The following is a 26,326-nucleotide window of genomic DNA, read 5'->3' on the forward strand; positions in this document are numbered from 1 at the left end:
GTTACGTTAAGGCAGGGATGCACAGCAGGAACTTGCAAAGCCAACACAAGAGAAAAGAAATATGTTTACCCTCGGCAATACTCACTTGATAATACCCCGACCGCAAATCAAACTTCGTGAAGTATCGTGCTCCGAATATTCAAACGTCTATTCATGTGAGAACTTCTTGCCCCTTTGGTTGACACCACCTTAGCCTTAGTCAGTAAGGGAGGGGGGTGACTATTAGATAGGGACTCCGGAAGTTCATGGAAAGAGGTTAGTGGAAGAGATCATCTTTCCGGGGTTGGAGTCACCGAAGTGGACGATAGGCAAGAGAAGACAGAGGAGTGGACCTGACAAGCATAAGATTCATTCTGTGTCTTTCTTGGATATGCTCAATCCGGGTATATATATGTTATGACGTGAAATCCAAGAGAGTCGATGTATCCTTATTGCTCTCTTTAATAGGGTCGCCTCATATTTTCCTTAACCTAATTAATCAGCCCCGGGGGAGAATGATGGCTAATTTCAGAATACATCACATCTCTAGGGTTAACCCTGTCTATCGCCCTTCTTGTGGCTTTTAGGGCTGGACAGGCCAGAAATCTAACTACTTCTTGCCAAAATTACTTTTAACAAAAAACACTTCTCTAATTTTTGCAGCTTGGCCAAACAGGCTATAAATCAGAAACGACGGTGAACATGTGACAATTTTCTTCTTTCTTATTACAAGATTATTAGCGTCATTTACATTAAATCATAAACACCAAAGATGCAAGGAAACTTAAACCATAATGGATAACAAGAGAATGGAAAACGAAAGAATGATTATCGACCTTTCCACAAACTGCCACTAGTTTGAGTAGGCAGGTGGTGTTACAACCTGCACCTTTATTATATGTACGGGCTAAGGTGGTCACATTAACAGGATATTCAATTTGTAAGAACGATGACAGATAATAATCTTAGTTGTCCTCAACTTAAGCACCGAGCATTTTTGGCCATTAGCCCCCTTGATAAGGAGTTTTACAACTTATTCTTAGTTCGGGGAGGGGCAAAGAATGTTAACAATATTTCCCAGCTGAGCCAAACAGACGCATCTTTTCAGCAATCACTGCTTTCATGGCTTCTTTTGCAGAAGCCATGACATGGACGAGATCCTTCTTCGGGCTACTCAATGCATCCATATACGCCTTGCGCACTTCAGTATTAACGTTGAACTTTCTGACACCTAGCTTTATACATTCCTGTTCATTACAGTGAGAGCAAAATGAAAGTTAATATAGATTACAATAAATATAACATTTTCACTAGTAACTTATCTACCAAAATGAGATCTTCAAAAGAAGTGATAACTGAATTACGTCTTGAAATGAAAGAGCGCATGAGGTTTAGTTGTATTCCTGCATTGCTTGAGTCTCAAATAATGTAAAGGCCATCCCCGACCCCAGATTAACACCTTATACTTAACTTGTTAAGACACTAATTAGGGGTGGATACACATATAAGTTATCGATTTAGCCGAACCCAATAGCATTGGCTCAGACCCCATATATGTGTTGAGAAATCTACTAAACTTTTACAAAAATTAAATTTCGAATCCAATAACTTAAATGTTTAGTGGCATCCTGAACACATAAAGTTCAAATCGTGGATCCGCCTCGGACATTAATGATAAGACATTCAACACCAAGACATTTGCCATGATCACCCCTTTCAAATCAAGTTGTCTCACCATGTGAGGGATTCTAGTTCCATCCTTATGCTAAGTTTTCGAAGTATGCGTTCTGGCTGGACTCAGTGCCATTTATGGGTCATGTTGTGTTTAGTAAGGATATCAAGGTTGATCCTAAGAAGATTAAGGCAGTTCAGAACTGGCCTAGACCTACTTCAGCTATAGAGATTCAGAGTTTCTTAGGTTTAGCGGACTACTATTTTCGCTTTGTTGAGGGGCTTTCAACTATTGCAGACCCATTGACCAAGTTGACTCAGAAGGGTTCTCCTTTAAGATGGTCTGATGAATGTGAAGAGAGCTATCAGAAGCTAAAGTTTGCTTAAACTACGGCTCCAGGTTGGTGCTACCCACAAGTTCGGAGCCTTATACCGTGTATTGTGATACTTCGCGCATTGAGCTTGGTGCATTTTTTATGTAGGGTGGTAGGGTGATTGCCTATGCATCTCACCAGTTGAAGATCCATGAAAAGAATTATCATATTCATGCTTTGGAGTTGACAGCTATTGTGCACGCACTCAACGTTTTGAGGCACTACTTGTATAGCGTGTCATGTGAGGTCTTGTTATAGAATGAATCTAGACACTTATTATAGAATGAATGTAGACTCTTTCTTAGTAGTGTACATAAATAGCAGATTTATAGGAATCTCTTTATTTCTTTCCTTAGCATCTGATGTACATGTATTTATATTGCTCACCTCTTGGAATGAGAACACAAGTTATTCTTTCTATTTCGTGGACATGGTATCAGAGTAGGGTATCCTGCTTTGTCGGACTTATATCAGAAACTCCCCCAATCTACAAAACCCCAAAATCTGGTGGTCGGAGGAGAAGCACGTGCGTCTCATGCGCCGACGAAACTGCCGGAGATACTTCTGTTTAAGCTGCATGTGGAGGCGCGTTCATGGACCAATCTTGGTCTAGCTTCCCGTTACGACTTTGCCTCGAAGTTTTGGTTGAATTGTGGTGGTCATGTGGTAGTGGACCACATTTTGGAGAAAAAGAGCCTTGAAACCTGAATCTGCGAACATTCTTTTTAGTCAGGTTAGAAATTTTTTTATTAGTTGTTGATTGTTATTTTGATTATGGGAATTGGCAGAGGTTTTCTACAGGTGCAACAGTGAATTGGATTGTTGCTCACGAATTTGTGATTTGATATTGTCTCTTGGAGGTTAGCTTGGTTAGATTTCAAAAATTGTCTTTTTGAGTGCAACCTTGAGTTTGGCTATTCTCGGGTTTTTGATTGGGCTGGCTACTGCCTTTTTCAAGTATTGTCTGATTTCTGCTTTCGAATATATTCTGTTTGGGTCTTTCAGTTGGATTCTCCATCAATTATTTTGATACAGTGAGTTTTATTAGTTGGAAATAGGATGACTATAAACAGTAAGCAAGGAGGAAATAGTGATACAACTTCTAGTCCAACAATCCTAGTTTCGGATGAGTTTCTTGAGTTCCTTCAATATCATAAATCAATTAAGGAATCTTCTTCAGTTACTGCTTTTGCCGGACCAGATAAGACATGTCTTATCACCTCTTCAACTAAATGGGTGATTGACTCAGGTGTCATAAATCACATGACAGGTAATCCAAATATTTTTTCTAGCTTTCGATCACACAAAGCACCCTCTTCAGTTACTGTAGCTGATGGAACATATAGCAGTGTTGGATCTGGGACTGTTAAACCGACTTCCTCTATTGCCCTGTCATCTGTATTAAATCTACCAAACTTGGCCTTTAATTTGATTTCTGTTAGTAAAATCACCAGACCTTAATTGCTGTGTAGCGTTCTTTCCCAATCATTGTTTGTTTCTTGATCTTACGACAAAGCAAATTATTGGTAAAGGGTATTTATCTGGGATCTCTACATCTTTGTTAAATGGGAGCCACAGTCTATTGCATGCTCTAGTATCGTGTCTCCTTTTGAAGCACATTGTCGATTGGGGCATCCCTCTTTACCTTTGTTGAAGAAGCTCTGTCCTCAATTTCAGAATATTTCTTCATTGGATTGTGAGTCATGTCGATTTGCAAAACATCATCGCATCTCGTTAGGTCCAAGGGTTAACAAGCGAGCTGAGTCAGCTTTTGAGTTAGTTCATTCTGATGTTTGGGACCATGTCCTGTTGTTTCTAAAACTGGACATAAGTATTTTGTCACTTTTGTAGATGATTTTTCCCGAATGACTTGGATTTTCTTTATGAAGAGTCGCTCTGAAGTGTTTACTCACTTTTCTGCCTTTTGTGCTGAAGTCAAAACTCAATTCAATGCTTCGGTGCGTATTCTAAGGAATGATAATGCTAAAGAATACATGTCAGAGTTATTTCAGTCCTACATGAGACAACATGGTGTACTACATCAGTCTTCATGTGTTGATACACCCTCTCAAAATGGAGTTGCTGAAAGGAAAAATAGGCATCTACTTGAGACAGCTCGGGCACTTCTGTTCCAAATGAAAGTCCCTAAACAGTTCTGGGCTGATGTGGTCTCCACGACTTGCTTTTTGATTAATCGCATGCCATCTACTGCGCTTGGAGGTAATATGCCTTACAGTATTTTTTTTCCAAATAAGTCATTATTTCCTGCGGAACCTAAGGTGTTTGGAAGCACATGTTATGTTCGAGATGTTCGACCATCTGTTACCAAGTTGGATCCCAAGGCATTGAAGTGTGTTTTTCTTGGTTATTCTCGCCTTCAGAAAGGGTATCGGTGTCATTCTACTGAACTTGGCAAATATCTGGTGTCAATTGATGCGGTGTTTTCAGAGACTATACCATTCTTCTATGCACCTCCCGTCTCTACAAGTCAGGGGGAGGAAGATGAGTGGCTAGTATATGAGGTTACCCGTACTTTGACAAAACAATTAGATGATGTTCCTTCCTCTCCTAGCTCTTCTATCGAGCACCAATCGACTATTGTGCCTTCAACACCTGCTCCAACTGTGTTAGCAAGACCACCAATTGTTCAAGTGTACTCGCGCAGGTGAGAGACAAATGATACGTCTCCTGCACCAGTTCCTTCGTCATCTGTTCCTCTTCCGCCTGATCCTCCAGAAGACCTTGACCTTCCCATTGCTTTACGCAAAGGTACACGTACTTGCAAATCCACATATTCTATTGCTAATTTTGTTTCCTACGACCACTTATCCCCCGCGTCTAGATCTTTGATTGCGTCTCTAGACTCCATTTCTATACCCAAAACGGTGAAAGAGGCCTTGAATCATCCTAGATGGTCTGAAGCAATGCTTGAGGAAATAAATGCTTTAGAGGAAAACCATACTTGGGATTTAGTGAATTTACCTAGTGGAAGGAAAACAGTGGAATGCAAATGGGTCTTCACGGTCAAAGTTAATCCAGATGGTTCTGTGGCAAGACGTAAGGCCAGACTTGTGGCCAAAGGGTATGCTCAGACTTATGGAGTGGATTATTCAGACACATTCTCTCTGATTGCCAAACTTACTTCTGTTCGCTTGTTCATTTCTCTAGCAGCTTCTGAGAATTGGCCTTTGCATTAATTGGATATTAAGAATGCATTTCTTCGTGGTGATCTTCATGAAGAGGTGTATATAGAGCAACCACCTGGTTTTGTTGCTCAGGGGGAGTATGGAAAGGTTCATTTAAAGAAGTCCTTATATGGCTTGAAGCAGAGTCCCCGGGCTTGATTTGGTAAATTTAGTGAGGTAGTTCAAGAATTTGGGCTAAGAAAGAGTAAATGTGATCTTTCAGTCTTCTACAGGCAATCAACAGCTGGATCTATTTTCCTGGTTGTATATGTTGATGACATTGTGATTACAGGAAGTGACTATGCAGGAATCTCTTCTCTCAAGTCTTTCTTGCATACTAAGTTTCATACAAAAGACTTGGGACAACTGAAATATTTCTTGGGAGTAGAAGTAACTAGAAGCAAGAAGGGGATTTTTCTATCTCAGCGAAAGTATATTCTTGACTTACGTTGGCTGCCAAGCCTTGCAGTACTCCAGTGGTTCCTAATTTGCATCTTATGAAAGATGATGGCGAGCCATTTAATGATCCAGATAGATACAGGAGGTTAGTTGGGAGATTAAACTATCTCACTGTGACTCGTCCAGATATTGCTTTTGCAGTAAGTATGGTTAGCCAATTCATGTCCTCACCCACAATCAAACATTGGTAGGCTTTGGAGCAGATCCTATGTTACTTAAAAGGAGCTCCTGGACTTTGCATATTATATAGCAACCACAGGCATTCCCGCATTGATTGTTTTGCAGATGCAGATTGGGTTGGATCCAAGATTGACAGAAGATCTACTATTGGTTACTGTGTATTTGTTGGTGGAAACTTGATATCATGGAGAAGTAAGCAACAGAATATTGTATCTCGGTCCAGAGCAGAATCAGAGTATAGAGCTATGGCACAACCAACATGTGAGATAATGTGGATACACCATCTTTTAACTGAAATAGGGTTGAAGCATCCTACTCCATCAAAGCTCTGGTGTGACAATCAAGTTGCGCTCCATATTGCCTCAAATCCAGTGTATCATGAAAGAACCAAGCATATTGAAGTTGACTGTCATTTTATTCATGAGAAAATTCAAGAGAACTTGATTTCCACTGGCTACGTGAAGACAGGAGAGCAACTAGCTGATTTGTTCACTAAAGCATTGAATGGTACTCGAATTGGTTACCTTTGTAACAAGCTGGCCATGATCGACATATATGCTCCAGCTTGAGGGGGAGTGTTATAGAATAAATCTAGACACTTTCTTAGTAGTGTACATAAATAGCAGATTTGTAGGAATCTCTTTTATTTCTTTCCTTAGTTAGCATCTGATGTACATGTATTTATATTGCTCACCTCTCGGAGTCTCCAACATTTGTTCAAGCAAAAGGATTTGAATTTGAGGCAGTGGAGATGGTTGGAGTTGTTGAAAGACTACAATATCACTATATTGTATCACCCGGTGAAGGCTAATGTGGTGGTTGACAACTTGAGCAGGAAGGCGGAGAGTATGGGGTAGTTTGACATTTATAAGAATTCAGAAGAGAATGGGAGATCGGGATTTGGTCTTAATTTCAAATTTCGACCATGCAGGTGCAGCTGGGTAAATGGGAAGGGTTTCGTGTTTTAGCTCATTTTCTTCCATTTTTGAGATATAGACTTCGTGTAGAACCAACTTTTAAAGAGATTTTTATCTCAACTTCATAGGTTGGTAACTTTAACTTGTTTTTGATTAATTTCTATTACTTTCCATGGATTTTCATCCCTAAATCTAAGCTAGCGCTTGGCCATAGATTCCCAAATTTATTTTGAAAAATCTGATTCGGGTGAAGTTTGGTTTGAAGATGAAAATATGTTTGGACATCTGTTTTCAAAACATATTTCCTAAATTTATTTTGGAAAAATATGAAACATGACTTATACCCACAAGTTCTAAAAACTATCACAAATACCCAACAATATCATTATCAATAACATTCATTATATTATTGCAAACCATAGTCCTAAACATAAATAAATTTGATACAAAATTATCATTTTTATAATGAACTAGGGATACACAAAATAACCGAGAAGACGAAGCAACATTATCACAAAATAATAAATGGTGGGCTATTTTATAAAATACAAAAGTTTGGGGCAATTTTTAAAAAATGTAATAGTGATATTTTGGCCCAAAACCAGCTATTGAGCTGGTTTTGGGATTTTGCCAAAATGTAGGCAAAATCTATGGCCAAACATGTGTTTGCCAAATAAAACCCAAATTTATTTTGGCAAAATCTATGGCCAAACGGATCCTAAGTATCCATTGTCTAGCATGATAAAAATTGTAAGTCAAACTTTACTATAGCAGTCTTATTGTCTAAATCATTTTTACCTATTAGAGTGAAATCACATATTTGAACTCGGGAGAGAATGTGTAATCAGGATTTGGTTTTAATTTCAGATTTCGACCATGCAAGCCCGGTTTGACATTTTGTTGACTATTCCAAATATGTTAAAGATCGAACCTTTTTGATGCTAGGATAGTTTCTAAAGCTTGTTTTAATTTATTTGAACATTATTTAACTAGATTCAAGTTGTTCAGAGGCTTGTGCTAAAAGCAAAGCTGTGTTGGATTGTTGTCGGAAGAGGTAAGTATCGTGGTTAACCTTGATTGAGGGAATTAGGATGTTATTGGGTCTATTTGCTACATGAATTATGTGCTCGGACGACGTATATGCAAGGTAACGAGTATACGTACGTTGTCATGGGTCAAAGCATGCAGGTAGAACTAGTTTATTTTATGTTTTACTTATTACATGCTTTTACATGTTCCGTGCCTTTATCTAATTGCATATTTTACTTTTTCCATGCCTTTATTTGTTACATGCCTTACTTGTCACATGTTTTACTCGCTAGATGCTTTTACTTGTTCATGCTTGTACTTAATAACTGCCTTTACTAGGACATGACTATACTCGTTTCAACCATACTTGTTTCATGTCTTATTATTCTATGTTAGGATTGCGCGATAATTTGATCGTTTGCGTGTTAATAATCTTGTTTGGATCCCTATCGCGTTGCATGAGTAATATTAGCTCTAAAATTTGGAATTTGTCATTACTTCTTGTTCGTGTCCATCATTTCCTTAGTAAATTCGCTTCTATTATGAATTTCTCTATCTTTGGATGTGTTGTTGGATGATCCTGTGCGCACTGATATGTTGGATCGGGTTGCCGCTGCAACAATGTTATGATAAGGATCGGATTGCTCACCGCAACAATAGTATGACCATGGGATCGAGTTGTCGCCGCAATGATGTTTATGTATGTGTTGGATCGGGTTTGTGCGCCACAATGTATGTGTTATGAGATGTGGGTTTTGTTTGTGATATAGAACTTCTTTATTGGTTTCGGCTGTGTTGGTTATGGATAGTGTTTCTTTCCCGTTGATTTTGATTTGAACTGCTGAAAAGGGTTTTTGGTTGTGCTATTCAAGAACGTGGTTATCATTCTGATATTAGATTCTTTTGCTGTTTCCACAGTTTCCTGCCTTTAATTCCTGCTATTATTACTGTTATCTCTATTTTGTTGCTTATTAACTGTATAGGTTTTTATGGTAAGTATCATGTCATCGCCTCGTCACTATTTCGTCGAGGTTAGACTCGATACTTTCTGAGAATATGAATCGGTTATACTCATGCTACACTTCTGCACTTCTTGTGCAGATTATGGTGAGGATCCTACTATTGTTCAGAGGGGAGCAGAGGAGACTTGAGGTAGTGCTACTTAACCGCCCGCAGACTTCGGAGTCACCTTCGCTCTCGTTATTACTATTTTCCCTTGTATCAGACTATTACATTTCATTTCAAACTACGTTTGTAGCACTCTTAGTAGCTCATGTACTTGTGACACCAAATCTTGGGATGGTTGATTAGTCAGCGTTGGTTTTAGACTTATTATGTATGTTTCTGATTTACTTTTATTCTATATTATCATTATGCTGTTAACCGTTAGTCTCTTTCCCTTATTTATCATTATGTGTTGGCTTGCTCTCACGCGGTGTTAGGCGCCATCACGACCCCTATGGTTGGAATTTTGGTTTCGACTTCCCTCTTGCCCTTTATCTATTTCATTAAAAGAAATCAGTACAAAATTATTAGAATCTCGTATACCTCTATTATTTCCTTTGACAGCCCAGAAGCTCCGTGAAGAACAAGATGAACTCCTTTCTTTGAACACAAGCCATAGAGGTCCTGGACCCAAAAACAGGGGAGAAATAAATGAGTTTTACTTGGCAGATAGATACTGATTCAAAACAATCTTTCAAGAGATGCTGTTTCACAAAGAGCTGATCTGTTATTTTTGTTAATATTTGTTTCCAACTGATACATGATCAAAAATTAATCACTTAGAGAGTGATTTGGAATCAACAGGCAAAACAAGATATGCACCATAACAGAAAAAGAAGGTTAATTTTCTGCAGAGCATGTATCAGGAGCAGAACAATTTTATAAATCAATTTCAATGCACTATAAGTTCGGAACATTGCTGCTAATCTTTTTAAGTAAAACATGACATGAGAAATCATAGTTCACATAAATGTTTCGCACTGTGCATAACTATGCAAGTGATCATTTTCTAATAGAAATAGCAGCAGTCGGATATATGAACCGTTGTTTTTTTTTTTTCAAATAATTTCCTCCCTCGTGTTCTAAAATGATGGCATATTCTAAAATTTCCTTGGTCAGCTAACCTGGTTAAAAAGATCAAAAGGAGTTGAAAAGAGGGAGAGAGAATAGGAATTAGACCTTCAGCAAATCAAGCCTAAGATTTGGACCACTTGCAGGATATTTTCCATGAACATTTCCAATGCACACTGCCAAAGCATCTATGGCAGTCGCATCAATGAATTCATCTGCCTGAAAATTATATGAAATCAAGTTTGAAATTGGAGGAAAAACTTGATTTTAACCAGGGCGCAGAGGGGGGAGAGAAAGAGAGTGAGTGAGAGGACCTGATTAATATCAGTCAGCTTTGCTTCATAATCTTCTACAGTCAAATCATCTTCAGTACCTGACAATCTTCCCAATTCAGCTTCTACCAACATCTTTTTCGAGTGTGCCAATGAAGAAATGTACTTCGTATAGGAAACATTATCCTTGAAAGGAAGGTGTGACCCATCTACCATGAGTGAGTCAAATCCCTGCAGTGGTTGAATTTACGAGTTAGCACACAGACATAAGATACTTTGAGCTCATTTGGTTGGGCAAAAAGTTTAATTAAAGCGGAGAGCATAATAAATATGCCTCACTAGTTAGCAAATAAAACTAACCATCTCAAGAACTTCCAACAGCTCTTGCTTGGAATTTCCATGGTCAAAGTGAACTGTTATAGGTACCTGTCATCAGTGGCGGATCCAGAATTTTCATCAAGGGGTGTCATAATATAAATAATTAGATATATCGAAAAGTGAAGGGGAGTCAACGTATAGTAAATATACATAAAACAAAAAAAGTTATCTAGCAAAATAGTGTAATTTTCCGGCGAAACACCCCTTGCTTCAATGTGGCTCCGCCACTGCCTGTCATTATCCATATGGTTAATGCTTTCTAGGAGATAAGCAAGATAAAAAAAACTCAGAGACACAATGATCACTACTCAGATCTTCCAAGTTAAATCTTGGTCCATCCAAAAAGACCTGTTTTGACATACTTATGATACGTTAGACATGACCTAATAGAAAAATAATTACTAAAAGCCTACATCTGAGCTCAAGATTTCAAACACTGAAATTGTTAATCCAATAGAATGCACTTTAAGAGAGGAAGGCCCTTTTGAATTGACACCGACCCAATCTATATTATAAAGGTTACTTGATGTTTTACCGCTTCAAAAGTCTTTGCAAGTTATGGAAAAAAATACTTGACCTACTCAATTAACTCTTAAGTAAATATATTTTTCCTTTTTATGTTGTTCTATCCAATCGAAAGATTTCAGATACCATATAATTAGCAAAGGAACGTGTTAGCTTTATTGTCCTTTAATTGATCGCTGCTGATACTGATTCTTCACCATGAAAATTATGCAAGCAGAAAACAGTCTCACTTTGTCATTGTAGTGCAAATCCATGTTTCTTATCTAGTAGGAATAGCTGTATGCATTAAATCTAGTTTAATTTTTATCCACTTTTTTATTCTTTATTCTAAAGCTGTTAAAATTTAGCTCAGTATCTTGAATGTCACTTACAGATGCTTGTTCTGCAGCTGATATGCAACATGCAACGAGTGGCACTCCTCCTTCCTTTAACGCACTAGGATGGACCTGGAGTATAAAAAGAGGCAAAGAATCTTTATTATAGCGCATGAAAAAGAGTTCAATTAGGCATGCCTTCACTTGTTTTTTCATCAACATATTAAGCACTCACGATTACAAAAACGAAGAGGGAAAAATAAATGGGAAAGTGAAGAAATTCAAAGAAAGTACTTACAGAGACTAAGTAAGTAAATTAAGTCAGGTTTTATATATAAGAAAGTTAGATATTATGACATCAGGTTTTCTAAAATAAAATATTAAAAGTGAAATAATAAAACAGACCAGTAATCATCATACTATATTATGAGTATGAAGATTTTTTGTTAAAGTTATTTTACTAAGATATCCTTCAAAAACTGAATGACAATATTACCCTCTTAATTTGCCCTTTGAAATATCTCCCATAAAATGCTTTACGCCGTTTTCTCCCTCCTGTTCCTCAACGAAATGTGTGAAAAAATTGCTCATAAATTAGGACTTTAATTACTTTACCTTCTACTTAAATGTATGATACTTCATTTTGTGTGTTGGAAATTAAATTTTCTCTTTAACTAGGCTCCTATATTAAATGGTGTATCATGGCTGCTTTGAACGTGGGAATTGAAAATCTAAAACCACCAAACCATTTTTACCTCTTAGATTAACTTAAGCTACTTAGTGGTGTTAGAAAACTTTTGAGTTTTTTGTCATCATCCTCTCTCCATCTACACCAATTAATGGATATCCGTTATCACAATAAATTGCTAATCAATTATTGTATATGTTGAAGAATATTACCAATCTATGAGCTTATATAAGAGTTATAAATCAGCAGTATGCATATAACCATCACCATTAGAAAAAATAACACAGAAAAGTTACATATTTATAGGTAAGTCTATTTTTCTTCGTTAGTTCTTATGAGTATTCATGAAACTGTATACTCTTGTTTATTCAAATTCTTAGTAAGCAGCATTCTGCTGTTATTAATCATTTTGCTGCAATAAATAAATAATTACAAAATTAAGTTCTTCTACTGAGATTAGAATGAGAAAAAGTGTGACAGAGAAGCTGGATAAATGCCGCACCATTACTGAAGACGATATCATCATTTTCCCTCCCAAAGACTAATGAGGAATTAAGAATGAGGACGTTTTACTTTTGAGGTATAGTATAGTTGGAACTACTTTGGGCTATATCTATAAACTACTTTCTTTCTTTCCAAATATTTGTTGCCTATGACAATCGATATTGGAACTACTAATAAATTGTTATATTTTGTATGAAGTACAATATAGAATATCAAACTCTCAACATCTTATGATGTACTATAGGAGTATTTCATAATACAATTATATTTATACAGTTTAACTAATATTTTCTTGCCGAATTCAAAGATGAAAGGACTAATAAATTTTAATGAGACAAAAAAGACAGAGTACATGTACGTGTAATTATGATTTATATACATCAATTAAATATTTCAGCAACTATCTCTATCACAAACAATTGCTACTTCTGTATAGCCATCCTACAACTTCTTAAAAAGAAAGCAAAAACTTTAAAACGTGAAACATTTGCAACCATAACCGACATTTAAATTATATATTGTTACATTTTAAAAAAAATATGTACTTGATACATTATAAGAATTGCATAATTGAAGTCGTTCGAATATTACTTTTGAGTACATTTGATAACAAATTTTCAGTATGAGAGCTTGTATTTTTTCTTTTCAACTTTTGTGCAACTAATCGCACACTTATTATAATAATTTTAAATTATTTGTACTAGTTAGCATGGAACACACGTGCAACGCATGTGTCCGAGAACTAGTAAGAAAATAAGAATAAGAGGAAACACAATGTGTTTTATGTTCCCTGGTATTTAACAGTAATACAAATTTATGAAAAATGTTATCAATCTTTAGTACATGCAAAAGTGTATTCAGAAGTAGTAAATACTAGTAATGACTGAACCTGTAAGATAGCTGGACTATTTTCCTCCTCTGCTGCAGCAACTACCGCCTCAACTCCTTCCAAATTGTAGACGTTAAAAGCACCAATAGCATATCTTCCCCTCTCAGCCTCCTATTGCCGGAACAGAGAGTTTAGTGCCAGATGTAAAAGGAAACGGGAAAATCACGAAGGCAAACTCATCTCACCAGCAGTAGTTCGTTGGTTGATAATCTGCCTGGATGAGCCCAGTTTTTCACTACATCTGCCAGAGCTTTACTGTCACCAACATTACCTGATGATCACGTCGATAGCTAAATATTAGGGATCCAAAGTAGAGGTATTCAACAGCAAAAAGAAACCGCCATAATTACCTGGGAAGACAATATATGGAACTTCTGGATGTCTGCTCTCAGGACCAAGCTGCCACAATGGAATACCCGCAAGAGCTTGTCCCACCACTTTGGCACGTCTTGCCTCTAAAGCTTTTGTGGCAAGATCTGATGAGGTAATTCCTCCCTATGAAAGAAGAACTCACTCAATTGGTAAAAAACTACAACATTTAATGTTCTCCAAACATGTTCGGAGAGTATGTCAAGATAACGAAGCAACATAGAGCTGTTCTGAAGTCTAAACACATGCTGTCGAGTAAAAGGGTTCAACAAAAGCAGTATGGATTTCCCTTAAACAAGTGCATCCAGGACAAAGAGGAGAAAATAATCCTGATCACATACGGGCACTTTAAAAAAAATTCAAGTCTTAAAAAGAGTTCCATACTGGAGATGGAGGAGCATGAACCCCGCCCCTATATTTGAATTAGGCCAGTGTACACATGCTTTTAGACTTAACAATAAGGGTGGTCTTATCATTACAATTGTAGAATCCTAAACCCGGATTTTGACATAAATATACCTATAAACAGTCAATTTGATTGACAAATCCCTCAAACTCTCTCCCTTAATGTGGCACCTCCCAGCAGAAAAGCCAAGTGTGGGAAAGAACACACTAACAAAAGTAAAGAACGTGAGAAATGGCCCTTCCATTACCATGCATAGTCGAAGAAAGTGATACAAGCATATAATGCACGAGAGAAATACCTTTGCAAGAATATAACGAGGCCTCGTGGTTATCCGCCTAACTATCTCCACCAGTGCTGAGCTTACCTTGAAATTGATCTCTAAACTCTCAGATGGAGCTGGGTATTGTAAAGAAAAAATTTACTTTTTCTAAGTACAACATATTAGAAGCATAAAAAAGCGAAGGCAAACAAAATCAGGGCAAGGAATTAGCATTCATCATCGGATAATGAGAAAACTCACTTTTGCCTGTGATTAGCTCTCTACTGGTCATTATAAGAGTGTCATTATTATTTCTAAGGTATACGTCTGCCAGTTCAGCTGCTTGATTGATTTCTTCCTCCCTTGTTTCTGATGACTCCATCGCAACTTTATTCACAGAAATCTACTTTTCAAGAAAGGAAAAATTAAAACGCTGCCACATATTTTCAGCAAAAGAATATTAAATACAGTATTCAGAATTACCTCTATAGTCTTCAAAACATGACCATATTGCAGTTTTAGCTCTTCAACCTGCAGTGAATTTTAGAAAAGTAGTGTGAAGGAAAGGCCAAGAAATATAGTCAATTAACAATAAAAATATCTCTTGTTAAAAGTTTGACCTGCTTTGTTGTTTTTGGAACGTACGAACCCACGACAATAAGTCCACCATTTCTTTCTCTGTTTATTCCAATATCATTTGGCAAAATTGGAGATTTTTGGACGATTCCAACTCGAGCAGAAACGAAACTGGCAGCAGTACGGCATAAGAAGTGCTTTCCTTTTAGTTCTGCCTGCATTTAGGGCAAAGAAAAAAAAACAATTTACATCTACTGGACATGACAAAGAGATAATATCAACTGTAACAAGAATGCTACAAAACCTGTATCATTCCAGCGGCAAATACAGCCATGTCTCTTTCACTAGCTGCATTGACTATACATGTTGAACCCTGTTTATAGAGAAAATGCAATCAGGAGCACCATAGAACTAAGGTCAAGATTTCGTCAAGGAAGCAAAAAATCAAGCGGACATGAAGTTTCCCAATGCACAATGCAGTTCGTTGCACATAGTATGAGCCCAAATAAAATCCTTCAGATTAATCTACGTAAACTCTAGAGTGACCTCGACTTGTTTGGATTTCTACTGCTGGAGATTTAGGGTTGTCAAGCAAGTTGAAGTATAGATCTTAAACTGTGGAACTTTAATTTGTCTTTTTTCTCTCCTGTGACCTCAATTCTATAATTCTTCTTTCCACTCACCTTTTTGTTGTTGACACTTCTTTTCATATTCTATACTATCACGAAAATCTGTTTCACATCCTCTATACGTTCCCAATTATCAAATGGATTTCGTGCTGCACCAAAAGAATGAAAAATGAGGTTTCACTAAACATTGGCAATTATCGACAAACTTCTACTATTAGACTCTGTGCACATTAGAGTAATGTTATGGAAGAGAACAAAAATGAAGCATAACGGTCACAGTTTGCGTATTTCTACAAAAGGTCTTGGCTGTATTATGAGGGATTTGAGAAGGTATGCCCCTTACTCTGTAAGATCATCTTTCTACTTTTAAGACAAATCCAAGTAGTCCTCATGTGTATGAACCAAAACACGTATACAAATCACCAGATGCAGAATATTGTCACTCCAAACACAACACGTGAAAACTGAAATTTTAACATGATGTCGATTCTCTAAGCAACCTCCAAAATCATGTTAAGAGCTGTAATATTAAAGAATAGTATTTCCAAAGGAGGAAATAGCTGCTAACTATAAGCTAGGTGTGTTAGCCGCATACAAAGTCAGATGGAGGCGGATGGATGCCAATGAATTAGCGGAGGTAATAAAATGATAAAAAAACCAATTATGCAGCCACAGAGTTTAGTGGTGATGAGGCTTATGTACCTTCTGCAAATTACAGAGGTGTTCACAAACAGCATCTGGTCCACCTTTTCTTAAAAGCTGGATGGAGATAGATGAAACGCCGCTAGCAGGTATGCGGCCCTTTGTTTTTTCTTCTACCCACTAAAATATCAAATTAAAAAAATAGAATAACACCTAAATCAATTTAGTGGTGAAAAAGAAGATGATGTGTTTTACTTAGAAAAAGACAAGGCTTAACCTCACGGAGGTTGGAAGATTTGTATCCAAAAGCAGCATCTTTAGCAAATTCAGTTTCACCTGCTGGAACAAGCCTATAGATAAGAAGGAAACATAATTAGTGATGACCGGCAAGTCCAAACGGCTGATACATGACACATTCGAAGAGAATACCTATCAGAATCTGCAACATAATGTATATCTCCAATGGTATAACGGCCTCCTTGGAGGAAAAAGGGCAAGATAATCCATGCGTCCATCTCACCCAGCACAGAAATAGCTGCATCTGCTTCCTAGGTGGCATAAAAAGATATGTTGTAAAGTGCGTCAGGAAAGGACACATAAGAAAATTTATGTAGGCTGCTCTATATCCTTACCTCAGGGAAATGACCTCGTAAAGTTGAATCACCCCTCAGAACAACCGTATAGTCTGCTTTTTCCACTGACTTGGCAGCAGTATCAATGTTTCTGCAGATATCTGCTATCAATGCACTAGCCTGCACTAAGAAGTTTCAGTGCGTGATATCATAATCAATAAAACAAGTTAATTTGTCAACCGATGTTAGAATTTATAGAAAAATTCTTTGAGGGAGTTCAATGTACAGTCAAATTCTACTTCAACATAACTCTTTTACCTTCTCAGAAGTCAATGCTCGGGAATTGGTTAAAATGAAAAAGCATTTTGGCCTCTTTTTGAACTCTCCCACGAGTGACTCCACACTCCTGAAAAAATAAACAAGTTCATCATTGATAATAGTAATAAAGTTATTTAGAAGTTTTCATCTCTATAAACTCAATAGAGATAAAAGCAGAAACAGAGAAAATGCTCCCAGGCACGCTCCCCGAGGCGCCTGAGAATCATGAATCCTAGGATTTCACCACCACCATCCGAGATCCAACCCTGCCGCGACATTACCCGAGAAAAATTCTCCGAAATCCGACACCCCACGCGCGGCAGAGCTCCGACGACCTCTAACCCACGTGCCGGTGCGTGACGCCTTTCCAGGCCAGATCTCAACTTCTTTTCTTCAGACAGCCTCTTCGCGAGGCTGTTCCGACCCCACCCATCCACCAACCTCCAAATTCCGACCACTTTTACTATTTTGCGGCAACAGATGTGGCTTTTTCCGGCCAGATTTCACTTCCTCTTCTTTAGTCAGCCTCCTAGCGAGGTTTTTGGTTTAGTTATGACAGACTCTACGGAGAGAAGCTCCTACTTCTCCCTAGAATCTAGAAAATTGGAAAACATGTCTTTCATCAAAGCTGCCTCTTGGCCGGCCCTAGAACTTGAGGGAAGATGCCATCGAAAACTTGACGTAGGGCAGGAGTCGCACTTCTCGTTGTCCTAGGAGCACACTCTCAGGTGCAAGGGTTTCTGGGAATCTTGTCTGATTGAGCCTTTCTCCAAATGGGCTGGTTCTCCAGAGGCTGTTAGGAACTGGGCAGCAGAGGCATGGAACATCAAGGATGGGCCGAAAATATCGCAACTAGGGGACATGCAATATCTCTTTCGATTTGTCGACGAGTCTCAAGCTTCAGAAATTCTTGTCAGAGGAAACAGGTGGTTCGATGGGAACTTAAAGCTAGACAGATGGGTGGAGCACGATGGGTGTCTCGACCCTCGTTTCACTGGCGAAACATTGGTGGTTAACATGGTGGATCTCCCGGTGCATCTTTGGTGTCTTGACCTATTCAAGAAGATTGGGGAAATCTGTGGGGGTTTTATTGATGTCACCTGCAGCCTACACGATCTCTCACGAGTGAAGATTGTGGTGAGGAAAGGGGGCAGAATCCCTGTCTCCACAGTGGTGGAAGATGGCTACTTGAGTTATAGGGTTTGGTTGAGCCTGAATTTCACCCTATCGCAGAAGAAAATGGAAGATCAAATAGAAGAGAGCGGAGGGGAGATCGGTCTCTGAAGGGAGGGGAGGGCTCACCATATCAGTGGGCTAAGCAGTCAATTTGGGAGAAGAATGACAAAATCTTATCAAGAGGAAAAGACGTGAATGCCCCTGGGTTAGGGATGCAGGCTGGAAAGGCAGAATGGGCCGGTCCTCTTTTAACTATCATAGGGACGGACAAGTTTTCAGCAAGTATAGGCCTGGACCTCCACACATGGGCCCAACAACTTTTCCCAATTCTATTAGAATTGATCCTAAGGGGCCCAAATTATTTCAAGTTGTGCCTGATAAGGCTCCTAAGCATATAGGAACAGTCGCTTCTTCTTCTGCTGCCGATGGTGCTTCACATAGTGGTATTTCTTCACCGAGCTCTAGTGTCAAGCGCCCCTATTCGATGGGCGCTACTTCAGGGGCAGCACCGGCTAAAGCTGGTGGTGTTATTCCACGGCGGGAAGTGTTATTCCACGCCCTCCCGCCTCTGATGGACCCAGCTCCATTGCCCCCTCACCTTCTCCTGTGCTTTGTTGTGTTGTGCTGAGATTACACTTCAAGCTCCTTCTTATTATAGGGAGATTGTTGCACATCCCAATTGATGTTAGTGTCGGACCAGCAATTCCAGTTAATATGCCACCACGGATTCCATGCTCTCTTCCTTCACGCTACACTGCTGGCGTTTCTGGACATTCCTATAGTAGCGGGGTGTTAATCTCAGAGGTTGGTGCCTCTCAAAGAAATGGTGAGATTCCTCTGGCACCTAAAGTTCCTATTGCTAGCAATGCTATAGTCTTGTATTCCTCCGGTAGGAGCAAGGAAAGGGTACATATAGAAGACGCCTGTCCTATTTCGTCACGGATTGGAGGAGGGGATATGTCCTTCTGGATGGAGGATAAACTATTAAACTTTAGGAAGTTTTTAGGTGTTTCTTTTAAAGGGAAGGAAGATAGGGTGTTAGAACTGTTGAGGGAGATTGAGCAGCAATCTTTTAATGATGGTGTAGGGAGGGTGTTGGGTCAAGGTGTTAAGCAAAATAATTTAGGGGATGTAGTGGTGTACCGGAGAAGGGGTCGGGTGTGTGACAGGGAGGAAGGGAGCTCGGCTAGGGGGGTGGGTAAAAGGGGGTATTGTTACTTATGGAATTTAAGATTATTTCATGGAATGTGAGGGGGATGAATGACCCAAACAAAAGGGTCATCATCAAAGCGGGAGTTAGAGAGTGGGGTGTCAACCTAGTTTGTTTCCATGAGACCAAAATGAAAGTTTTGTCGGATGCAATTGTGAGGAGTGTCTGGGGAGGTAATTGGGTAAAATATCACTGGGTCCCAGCGGCGGGAAGTGTCGGGGGCATTCTTCTTATGTGGAATGATAGAAGCTTAGAGGTAAAGGATATTAAAAAGGAAGTTTTTTCTTTAACAACTTTTGTCAAAGATAGAGTGAGTGGGTGGAGTGGGGATTTGGGGGAGTGTACGGACCGGTAGGAGAAGGGTCCAAGGTGTCTTTCTGGGTGGAACTGGCTAATGTTACGGGGGAATAGGACATTCCATGGGTTCTAGGGGGAGACTTTAACACTATCAGATTCCCGGAGGAGAGAATAGGGTGCAGTCTGATTTCGAGGGCCATGGAGGAGTTTTCTGACTTCATCAATGATCACTTTCTCATTGACCTTCCTCTGTCAGGGGAAAGGTTTGCTTGGGCCAGGGCGGAGGATTCCAATTCAAGGTCTAGACTTGATAGATTTCTAATATCGTCCTGGGATGTCGAATGTGCTGCAGATTCCTTTACCTAAGCTGACTTCGGATCATTTGCCTATCTTGCTAGATGGATGCAGAGGGCGGGGGGTGCGTGCTCCTTTCCGATTCGAGAACATGTGGTTGAAAGTGCCAGGATTTTGTGACAAAGTGAAAGAATGGTGGACAAGACCTTCATTTCGTCTTTCAAAGAAACTTAAACTGCTCAAGGGAGATATTATTAGGTGGAATGAGGAGGTTTTTGGGAGGGTAGAGGTTAAAATGACGGAGCTTATGCATGAATTTGGGGAATTAGAGAGAGGGGAAGGGGCGAGGGAGTTAGATGAATCTGAGAAAGCAAGATTGGGGGAGGCTAAGAGGGAAATAGTCAAGTTAGCAATAGCTCAGGAGACTAGTTGGTGGCAAAATCGAGGGCGCTCTGGTTAAAGGAGGGGGATTCAAATGCCAAGTTTTTCCACAGGGTTGCGGTTGCAAATCGAAGGAGAAACTTCATAGAATCCTTAGTTGTGGATGGGGTGAGGATTGAGGGAGAGGAGGAGGTAAAAGGGGCGATAGTGGGGTTTTATGAGAAATTATAAAAAGAGTAAGTTACTTGGAGGCCTACTTTGGGGGGGAATAGAATTTAACCACATAGGGGAGGGAGACAGTGAGTGGCTAGAAAGGGCTTTCGAGGAGGAGGAGGTGCACGAGGCTGTGTCGAGTTATGCTGGTGATAAGGCCCCCTGGCCTGATGGTTTCTCCTTGGCCTTCTTTCAGCTCTGTTGGGACACCATTAAGGGGGAGTTGATGGAAACCATTTAATATTTCCACGTGAATGGTGTTTTCAAGAGAAGTATCAATGCTTCTTTTATTACCATTGTGCCTAAGAAAGAAGGTGCATCTTGTATCAGAAACTGCAGGCCTACTAGTCTCGTGGGGAGCATTTACAAGATTATTTCTAAAATGCTATCCATTAGACTCAAGAAGGTTCTTGACGTGTTTGTTTCGTCCTCCCAGAATGCGTTTATGGAAGGTGAGCAGATCCTGGAAACTGCTTTGGTGGCAAATGAACTTGTAGACTCCAGAAGAAAAAATAGAGAACCCCGCTTACAATGCAAGTTGGACCTTGAGAAGACTTTCGACCATGTCAATTGGGAGTTCCTGGATTTCATTACGATGTGGATGAGGTTTGGGGTAAGATGGAGAGGATGGATCAAGTTTTGCATTTCTTCAGCCAGATTCTTTGTCCTCGTTAATGGTAGCTCTTGTGGTTTCTTCGGCAGCTCCAGGGGTCTTAGGTAAGGTGATCCCCTATCCCCATGCTATTCATTCTAGTGATGGATTCTCTGAGTAAAATCTTGGATTGTGCAGCGGGCGGAGGCTTCTTGCGAGGATTCTCAGCTCCAATCGGGGCACCCAATGCCCGAAGAGTCTCTCATTTGCTTGTTGCGGATGACACCCTGGTTTTCTGTGATCCATATCATGGATCAGTTAACCTACCTAAAGCAGGTCCTGCAGTGGTTTCAGATAGTAACAGGGCTAAAAATCAACCTCGGCAAGTGTGAGATTTTCCCGATGGATGAGATTGCTAACATCGATGCTTTGTCTTATGTTCTCAGATGTAAGGCGGGCTCTCTTCCCACTAATTACTTTTTTTGGATAAAGTAAGAGAATTGCATTAAAGGCATCAAGAAGATGCAAGAAGTACAAAAGAAAGATACATAAAGACATAGTCAGCTCTACAGACAAAAACTCTTCTCACTAGTTACTTGGGTCTCCCATTGGGTGCTTTGCATAAGGATACTACGGTTTGGAATCCAGTGATCGAAAGGGTTGAAAAAACATTAGCGCAGAAACAGTACTTCTCAAAAGGCGATAAGGAAGTGCTTATTAAAAGCACTTTATCGAGTATGTCCACCTATTACTTGTCCCTATTGCAAGCTCCTGTGAGCATCACAGAAAAACTGGAGCGACTTCAAAGGAATTTTCTTTGGGATGCGGCAGATGGAACTAGAAAGTTTCATCTAGAGAATTGGCAGGCAGTCACTTCCCCAAAGAAGTGGGTTGGACTTGGAGTAAAAGATCTTAGGGTATTCAACAGAGCTTTGTTGGGGAAGTGGCTGTGGAGATTCGGGGTAGAAAAAACAGTACGATTCCATGGGATGAGGTTGGAGGACCAAGGCGATCACAACACCTTTCGTGTGTGGCATGTGGAGGAGCATCATGAAGAATTAGGAAGCCTTCAATAGCAACATCACTTGCAGGGTGGGAGATGGAAGGAGAATCAGCTTTTGGAATCATAGGTGGTGTGGAGAGGATACTCTGAGGGTCTCTTTCCCCCACGTCTTCAGAGTTTCAAACCAGAATGAATTGATGGTTCAATAGATTTGCAAGGAGCATGAAGGGGGTAGTATGGGACCTCTCATTTAGAAGGAACATGCAAGATTGGGAGATTGCGGAGCTCCAAGATTTGTTGGCACTGCTATATGGGCAAGACAGGCCCCACCCATCTTGTGATTCTTGGAGATGGGGGTTGCGTGGCGATGGTTTGTTCACCGTAAAATCCTTTTACCAGAGTATGTTAGTGAGAGAGGAGGCCACTTTTCCATACTCCTCGATCTGGATTCCTAAGGCGCCCACAAAGGTGTGTTTTTTGCATGGCTAGCGGCGAGAGGAGTGATCTTGACTGCTGAAAATGTGAGAAAAAGAGGAATTACACTTGTTAGTTGGTGCTACATGTGTAAAAGCTCAGGGGAAAAAGTTGACCATCTTTTGTTGTATTGCCCTGTGTTCTCGGGTTTGTGAAGGGCAATCTTGAATCTTTTTGGTGTTCAATGGGTGATGCCAAGCACGGTAAAGGAAATGTTATATAGCTGGGCCGGTTTCCATAGAAGAAGAAAGCAAAAGGCATGAAAGTTCACCCCGTTAGCTCTCATGTGGATAGTTTGGGGGGAGAGAAATAGGAGAGCTTTTGAGAGGATTGAGTCTCTTTTTTCACATCTTAAGAATAGTCTTTTATCTTTGATCGCTTTTTGGTGCACTCATATAGCCCCTACTTGATAGAAGATTGGGCGTCATTTGTAGAGAATCATGTTCTTATGCAAATTCTCTATTTTTTGGTATACTTCTTGTATACGGGAGTTTTCTCCCTTTTGATTAATACAATTTACATTATAAAAAAAAGGTTTGAATACCAAAGTTTCATCACAGTGATAGTTTTTCCCAAGATCACTGATGAAGCAAGATAGAGAAGAGAGAATGATGACAGAGGAAGCAAGATCTAGAAGAGAGAATGATGAGAAGCTAACAAGGTAGGGTAATTCCATTCTTGTCATCCTCCTATATTTGTGATTCAGTTTATTAAACGAGATAAATTTCATTTGTTTTTTGGGTTTTACACTTTTATGGACAATAGAATGAAGGATATATGAACTGGGTAACCTGCACTTCTTGCAATTGCTATTAAAGTTAAAGATTCAATTATCTAGTTCCACAAACAGCTGGATTCTACTTTTCATTGGTTTGGTCAGTCATACATGTAATAAACAAGTAAGGAAGAAGAAGACAGTACGCTCTGAAACTCAATCTTCTTATCTAGGGCTAGCTGCACATTATCAGACATGAGCCGGATGTTAATTGCTCCTTTCTAAGTGAATAAGTTTCTTCATTTCATTTAACTTATCTTTTCTTTATTTCTCATTCGTCAGAAAGACCATCAGCCCTTTCCAAGTAGAACTCAGTTTCCAACCCCTTGGCTCTTACTTAATAGTTTTTTACCATATTCATCCTATAATTTGAGCCAGAGACCCTTCTACTGTCCCCAGCTATGTTGCTCGGACTCGGAAAATATCACCGGGTGCGTGTCGGATCCTCCAAAAGTAGTGTAATTTTGAAGGGTCCGATACGGGTGCGGCAACATTTTGGAGAGTCCGTGCAACATAGGTCCCCAGTAACATAACATCCTTCAAGTTCCTAATAACTGAATGAGGGCAAGCTTGCACTTCGCCTCGCAATTCCAATTGAATCTATGATATGTTCACAGGATTTTCGTGTAGCTAAATTGCTTCAGTTATATAATGATGCAAAAGATATCAAGACCGTAATCACTCTTTTCCCATCTGCAATAGATCTTAACCCACTTCACTGACTCGGTCATTAGCACATTGATGCAATTTATGTTCTAATTGTTCCAATCAAGCAGCATACAACTCGGTAGATCAGTTACGTGCAACTAGAAAAGGCACCAACCCCTGCCCTGGCCATCTTTTCAACATATAAGCAACAGCTCCGTGGATCTATTCCCCTGTTTTATGAATCTAGAGATAATTTGTTGTAAATGTAACTAAAAAGCTTCTCAAATTTATAGAGGCATGTTACCATTCTGTCAGGACCTCAATATCATGAACAGTTTGAGTCCCAGTTGGATCATCATCCAGAACAATTAAAGTCTTCAAACTATTCTCTGTTAGTGTACGAATTTCACTGATGGGATCAGTTGGCCACTCTGGAGGAAGGGACTGCAGTACAGATTCTTTATTGAGAACAGGAAGACTGCCTTCAACTTTGACTCCACTCAGTGTCTCATAGACCTGCAGAAATTTGAGAAAGATTAGATGGTAACATTTAGCTGAACCATATTCCTGTCAAACAGTTTATGCCTTATCGAATAACTATTCATGCTGCAGTATATTTAACAGAGGAAAGTTAAATTGTCTACCCAAGAAACTGAATGATTAATGAGCATGTTTTCACAAATTCAAACCTAATTAAAATGAAATCTCTTATTATAAAGACAGCTGTTGTACCTTCACTACAGCAGCATCATCCAATTTGCCCCATCCAGCAGCAGAACCTAATCCATGAGACATTGTAAAAAGTATGAAGACAGATTACAAATCATGAAAGAAGAGTGTTTCTGCTGTACAGCAGTGACACTACATGCTCAAGCACTATTAAGTCAAACAAAGGTAAATTAGAAAAGGGAGTAATTTGTGTTGGTAAAATGGATTTATGATGAGTCAAAGGTCCAAAATTTTATCTGGTTAAACCCATGGCTGAGATGGCACACAGAACAGACAAATCTAAGCCATTGAACTCTATTTGATTAATATTGGCTGGCATACCGGGACCACCTATTCAGCTGTTTGACCACATTTTCTAGTTCATGTTCATATACTACAAGCATTGGGCACCTCAATCTCATGACATTGAAAAGATAAAAGGAAAATATGACTGGGAGAATGTTTATTTTCATCCAATTTTTCACACACACACCCCCCCCCCCAACACCCAACACCCCCACCCCACACCCCAGAAAAAAAAAAGCGACACAAAGATTTTCAACAGGGCCCACCCTGAACTAGTTTAGCATGCTATTCAGGGATGATATTCAAAGATATTTGGAGAACAAAATGGTGAAGAAAGTGAGCTGTAATGGAATGTCCATAAGACCATAAGGCAAATAATGAGAAACCCAGCTTTATTGCACTTAATGTTTTCTTCTTCTTTTTTTTTAATTACCGCCAGAAACTCACAGTTTTTTTACCATAAATTATTAAGGTTCTACCATATGAAAATAATCTCCATGCATCAAGAAGTTTCTTCTTTCCGGAGGAGTGATGCGACAAAGAAACCAAATGTTATATTGACACTACTAATGAGGAATGATAGACAGTTGCAGTATCTTCTCATTGTAATACTTTTAGTTAAAACTAAACTTCACTGCCTATATTGCTGGGATCAATGAAAAACATTTGGAATTCGTGAAAGCCAATTCAATCACCAAATACAACCATCGTGCGAAAAAAAGCTATCTATCTATATCACTTTCTTTCAGAGCTTACCAGATATGGATAATTGGTACTAAGATTGAATATGATTGAGACGATTAGGGGATGAAAATGAAATGTAGTGCAGTACATGATGCATACAGTTAAAATAGAAAGGAAAAAATATCTTAATCAAACCTGACAGGAATAATTGGTGGGCAATGTTTGCGATATGAAGCGGTACTTTGCGTGATGAGCCTTCACGAGAAACAATGCCCTGTTAAAACCATACGAATAGCCATAAGGAAATAAAAATGAAAAACCAATGTTAACGCAGCTGCAATATGAATATATTCA

General features: G+C 39.2%; 1 protein-coding gene across 1 annotated transcript in view; it reads right to left on the reverse strand.

Annotated features, from left to right (window-relative positions):
- Positions 1-791: 791 nt before the first annotated feature.
- Positions 792-26,326, reverse strand: part of LOC107760560 (uncharacterized) — a 36,660-nt gene continuing 11,125 nt past the window's right edge. The window contains exons 21-42 of the mRNA XM_016578632.2: positions 26,168-26,246; positions 25,007-25,053; positions 24,579-24,790; positions 17,212-17,299; positions 16,954-17,073; positions 16,751-16,869; positions 16,599-16,671; positions 16,382-16,501; positions 15,355-15,423; positions 15,095-15,265; positions 14,958-15,005; positions 14,736-14,877; positions 14,514-14,611; positions 13,791-13,935; positions 13,626-13,711; positions 13,441-13,551; positions 11,417-11,491; positions 10,503-10,568; positions 10,185-10,373; positions 9,979-10,089; positions 9,343-9,423; positions 792-1,226 (exon numbers count right to left, since the gene is read on the reverse strand). Coding sequence (XP_016434118.2) covers positions 1,044-1,226; positions 9,343-9,423; positions 9,979-10,089; positions 10,185-10,373; positions 10,503-10,568; positions 11,417-11,491; positions 13,441-13,551; positions 13,626-13,711; positions 13,791-13,935; positions 14,514-14,611; positions 14,736-14,877; positions 14,958-15,005; positions 15,095-15,265; positions 15,355-15,423; positions 16,382-16,501; positions 16,599-16,671; positions 16,751-16,869; positions 16,954-17,073; positions 17,212-17,299; positions 24,579-24,790; positions 25,007-25,053; positions 26,168-26,246 — 2,433 coding nt within the window. The 3' untranslated portion in view covers positions 792-1,043. The remainder of the gene's footprint in view (positions 1,227-9,342; positions 9,424-9,978; positions 10,090-10,184; positions 10,374-10,502; positions 10,569-11,416; positions 11,492-13,440; positions 13,552-13,625; positions 13,712-13,790; positions 13,936-14,513; positions 14,612-14,735; positions 14,878-14,957; positions 15,006-15,094; positions 15,266-15,354; positions 15,424-16,381; positions 16,502-16,598; positions 16,672-16,750; positions 16,870-16,953; positions 17,074-17,211; positions 17,300-24,578; positions 24,791-25,006; positions 25,054-26,167; positions 26,247-26,326) is intronic.

This window comes from Nicotiana tabacum, chromosome 6 (genome assembly GCF_000715075.1).
Source record: "Nicotiana tabacum cultivar K326 chromosome 6, ASM71507v2, whole genome shotgun sequence".
Taxonomy (NCBI): domain Eukaryota; kingdom Viridiplantae; phylum Streptophyta; class Magnoliopsida; order Solanales; family Solanaceae; genus Nicotiana; species Nicotiana tabacum.